This window comes from Sinocyclocheilus rhinocerous, unplaced genomic scaffold, assembly GCF_001515625.1.
Source record: "Sinocyclocheilus rhinocerous isolate Xijiao unplaced genomic scaffold, SAMN03320098_v1.1 scaffold3059, whole genome shotgun sequence".
NCBI lineage: Eukaryota > Metazoa > Chordata > Actinopteri > Cypriniformes > Cyprinidae > Sinocyclocheilus > Sinocyclocheilus rhinocerous.
The window spans coordinates 7,268-12,497 of NW_015632728.1; the positions used below are offsets into that span (position 1 = coordinate 7,268).

Here is a 5,230-nt window from a genome sequence, read left to right on the forward strand (position 1 = left end):
CAAACCATACATCAATGGAAAGCTTATTTATTCAGCTTTCAGACGATGCATAAATCTCAATTTCGAAAAATTGACCCTTATGACTGGTTTTGTGGTCCAGGGTCACAAATATGCATTAAATTTATCAAATATGACAGTAAAGACATTTATAATGCTATTCTTTTTTCTGAAGAAAAACAAAGATAAATAATGAAGAAAAGCCAAAATATTAAATCTCATGGATGTATATTCCACTATATTGTAGTAGGGGGTCAAAATGACAATTTCACTTGAGATTTGGAGCCAAATTACTGGGGGTCAAAATTACTTCTGTTATTTTTACACAGAAATGGGTACTGTAGGTCTGTTACTGTAACATCTGTTGACTTTAGTAATCTTTATTGCATCATAAGCCAAAGCTGACCATTCAAATATGGGTAAAAACACTTGTTTTTTTTCCAAAGTTTGCATTGCTGAACTCAAGAAGTATTAAAGATATCTTAACATCCTTTTAGATTTTGTTTCTTAACAAACTTTTCTTTTGTTGTCATGATTTTTAATATGGCCTATATGGTTCATTTCCAGTGAATGTGGCCCCACGAGTAAATTGTTAAATTGTACACACTCTCAGTTCCCAGAATCTCTGGAACTGAACCATATAGGGCCTTAAAAATGAATGCACCAGAATAAAAGTTTGTTAAGAACCAGAATCTAAAAGGATATTAAGATGTGCACATAAACTTTGTAAAAATAATATATTTATGGCACTCTGACAGATTTGTTCTACGCAATCGTTTTGTTAGAGGAAATAAGATACAATTCTAGTTTCAACAGTATTTGAAGATTTCATTTGCAAAAACCGATAACTCCATTTTTATTATTTTTCAGAAATCACGTTTTTTTTTATTGCGCATTCTAAGTAATATCAATCAAACTGCAGTTGGGTTGTTTTGATTAAGTAATAATAACTTAAACAAATACAGGTAATTTACAAAATTAAAGTTCATTGAAAGTATGTTTTTTTTAACATATTAAAAGTTTGTTTTATAGCAAAAGCAGATAACTCCAACAGTCGTTTTTTGGCAAAAGCAGATTTCCACATTTCATGTTTTAGAGTTTCAAAAAACACTCGTTTAATCTTTGTAATCTCCTCAGATGACAATGTAGATGCCTGACAAACGTTGTTGTTGTTGTGATCATAAACTGTATGGATGTGATTACACGCAATACACAGAGCTTTTCCCTCACCATTGTAACGCGCTGCTGTCAGCTTTGACGAAACTCCTCTCAGCTAGCACGTCTTTTCAAAGTGAAAGTAGCCTTGTCACTTGATCTGAATACAGCGCGCTGATTCGCTAAAATGGACTTATCGGCTTCTGTTCAAACACAACAAGAGTGCTTGTCGGCTTCTGCAGTGAAACTTGAACTCGCGATGCCTTGAAAGTGGACAAAACCGGCTTTTTTGACAAAACGTGTTTAGGGTTCAGATCGCGCTATATGTGAAGAATAATGCACGGCACTCAGCTCTTTTTTTTTTTTTTTTAAAGTGCCGTTTATCGGTTTTTGCAAATTAACTCTTCATTTGTTGCTGTATGCAAAGTGGCCCACATTTGGCTTTTGACCATTTAAAATGGGTGAAATTGAACATTTTGGACACTGAGCCACACTGAGATCCCCATATCTATAGGACTGAACCACATACACTCCAAAAGAAAAGTTTAAGAACCAAAATCTAGAACGATATTAAGTCAACAGATTTTTCTAACAGACTTCCCAATCTCTGTGTAAAAATTACATCATGATGTTGCTATCTTTTCTAAGTAATTTTTACCCCCATATTATTTTTGTAATTTGGTTCTAAATCTCAAGCGAAAATTTCAAAAACATTTTTAAAAAATCCAAACTTTTGATCAGTAGTGTAAATCACATACATTAAAGGTTTAATACATTAATATACATTAAAGACTATTATTTTATCAACAACAATCAAATATTTTATTATTAAGGGTTAAAAATATGTTTATTTGTTTGTTTTTGGAAATTGTGTTTAAAATCCTGGCTCAAAAATCTGTGCCTGTGATTTGTTGTTTCAGTTTGTTGCAATGTGTACGTTTGTCTATTAGTGATTTTGTAGACCACCTTTCTCCACGGGGAAAAAAAAGTGTCTAAGGCCGCATTTACACTGCAGGTATTGATGGCCAATTACGATATTTTTGACGACTCTTACTTCATCTTTTAAAAGTGACCTGTATCCGATATCTTCATTTACACTACACTTTGGCGAAACGGATGAAAAATAACATTATGATATCAAGAAATCAATTTCAATAGCACAGTAAGTTTAATTTATTCACATGGAATTCATAGTAACATTTTTAATGCAATAGTTTCATCCTTGCATCAAAATCTTTTATATCCGATCTGTCTGCTTACATGGCAGGCGCAAATGCACGTATCTGACTCATATCAGATTTATTTCCACATATGAATGAGGCCTGAAACCAATCTGAGAATATCAAAATTTATGTGCTTTTTTTCCTGCTTACAAGTTCGTGGGTCATATCCGATCTGTGCCACATCATGAGAGGAAAATAAAATCAGAATTGGGTCACTTGAACCATGCAGCGTAAATGTGGCCTAAATGACTAGAAACCCTGTAAACGCAGCAAACATCTGAAGCTTGCATTCAGACGGGTTTTACCGACAGGGTTTTAAGCACTTGTATTCACAAGCACTGAAGAGCAGCTGATGTTACAGTGTTTGTGCACGGCGGGTGAAGCAGCACACCTCTGCAGTAGTTTGGAGCAGAGCAGGTCGTGGCAGGCCTCCTCCTCTCGTGTGATATAGGGGCCGTTATAGAGGATGCGTAACATGGCGCAGGCCAGCACAGATAAACCCAGCGCTAGATCAGCCAGGAAGGGCAGCCCGCCGGACACATCCTCAGACGACTCCTGAACAAGCAACAGAATCAGTGCAAACAAGCAAGGTGAAACATTTGCCCATTTGTAGTTTATTTTCATTTTAATTAGGCCTGCCAATTTAACACGTTAATTTGGAGCAATTATAACGTGCCAAAATGATTAATGCATTTAATGCACCTGCCCTGCCCAGATCTGTTCATCCTCTTACAATGATGCAGTTGCTGATGAACATGATGCAGGACGACTGACTAATTGACTGACTGTGTGATGAAGCCTTTTAGAATGCAGCTATACGCATCTAAAATTCAAGGTATGAGGCAAAAAAAAAAAAAATGCCTGCATATGGGTTTTCATTTTATATTTATATAATCAGTTTAGCAATATCACATGCTGTTTTTTCTCCAAACATCTACATGATTGCAAATGTGATATTAATTTTATTCAACAGTTCAATAAACAATAATGCAACACATTGTGATACATTTTAGACACAATATTGTCAATATTATCTGTTTTGCTCAATTTTACCAACAAAAAAAAAAAGCTAAAAAAATGTTTTTTTTATAAAGCCACAGTGGAAATGTTGCATTTTTGTGCAACACACAGCACTTTCTCCTTACTGAATGAATCAGCGGACTCGAGTGAGTGAATGATTCAGTGACTCATTCATAAAGACAGTCATTGGTTTGATTCTGAATGAATCTGCCATTTGAACAAATCGGTTGAATGAATGACTGAATGACTCATTTTTTTTAAAACTCATGAATACCCATTTATTATCATTATTTATGCAATGTTGAATCAAAAACATTTCTTTCTAAAGCTACTTATTTATTAAATGCTTTGATGCTTTAAAGCACAATAATGGCTTAAAAAGATCTTTTGAAGGGTAATTTATCCAAAATTGATGTGCGATTAATTTGCCATTTAATTAATTAATTGGCACATGGTGTAATTAATTAGATTAAAAAAATTTAGTTACTCAATAGTCATGATTGATTTTTTTACTTTCACTTTAAAATTCAGTTTACTGCTTTTGCCGAGCCCCAAATTCCATAATGTGTTTTTGATGTTCACAAAACTACAAAATGAAATATATTATAGTGGTAAAATATAGTGGTCAGTGTTAGCTAAAGCATTAACTAATCTTAACAAATGGGACCTTATTGTAAAATGTTGCAGATTCTTTTAAAATTGATAAATACATGTTTAAATATATAGTGTAACAATACAAATATGCATATTTTTACATTATTTTTTATTTTCCACTTATCCATATACCAATTCAGCTTAAAAATGTAATTTTGCAGTTGACCATATGTTAGGAACCAAAGAAGTATTTTTACATTTTTAAACAAAATAAATCATTTTAAAAGTATTTACATTTTTCACTGTACATTTTATGATTGGGATGTATTTAAAAGCTAGTGTAAAGCCTTGAGTGGGTACCTGCGCTCGGACAGTGCATGAGAAACCCCACATGGCTTTATCTGGGGTGTTGTGCTCGCGTCCGCTTCTCATCTCAAAAGAGAACGTCACAGTATCTCCTTCCACCTGAAAATACATCAGATTAGAAGCATTGATATCTGTAGATTGTTTAAATTATTCAGAATGTGCTTTATTTGCCAAGTGTGCACAAACACACAAGGAATTTGGTATCATTTCAAGAAGCACTAGGTACTTACATTTAATTCAATTGAATTATTTTTTCTCTATTCTCTGGTGTATACAAGTAGAATTAAATAAAAACTTACGGTCGTATAAATCTAGAAAAATTAAATAAGTAGAGGTCAACCGACAGTGAATTTTACCGATACCGATAGCTAGGTTGGTCCACACTGGCCGATACCGATAAATCAATCGATAGTTTTTAAAATGGATACTGAACTAAAACTAAAATAGTGCTTTACTATTTAAAAAAAAAAAAGAACCATAATTTTTAAATGAATCAAATATTAATATTAATTATTAAATTGATCATTAACGTTCATAGTTTATTAACTAATGTTAACAAAAGAAACAAAATTTTAAAAATGTAATATTAACCTAAATGTTGAAATTAACAAACTCTAACTAGGAACAATACTTATACAGCTTTCATTAATGTTAATGTTACAAATGGACTCTTATTGTAAAGTGTTACCATTTCATATCAACAGTCATGCTTAAAGATGGCCATCTTGAATTTAATCTACACAAAGGCCATAGCATTGAAATGAAATACATATTGATATTTTATGTATACTCTCACACTTTATTTGCTTCTATTTTAGAACACTTGATTATCTAATCAAAATAACAAAATATGGGCGACACACCGGGGAAAAGCA

General features: G+C 32.9%; 1 protein-coding gene across 1 annotated transcript in view; it reads right to left on the reverse strand.

Annotated features, from left to right (window-relative positions):
* LOC107742923 (probable E3 ubiquitin-protein ligase HECTD4) overlaps window positions 1-5,230 on the reverse strand; it is a gene marked incomplete at its 3' end in the record, with an annotated part of 49,334 nt that overhangs the window by 7,239 nt on the left and 36,865 nt on the right. Inside the window, exons 22-23 of the mRNA XM_016556010.1 lie at window positions 4,350-4,454; window positions 2,767-2,930 (exon numbers count right to left, since the gene is read on the reverse strand). Of these exons, the coding sequence (XP_016411496.1) occupies window positions 2,767-2,930; window positions 4,350-4,454 (269 nt within the window). The remainder of the gene's footprint in view (window positions 1-2,766; window positions 2,931-4,349; window positions 4,455-5,230) is intronic.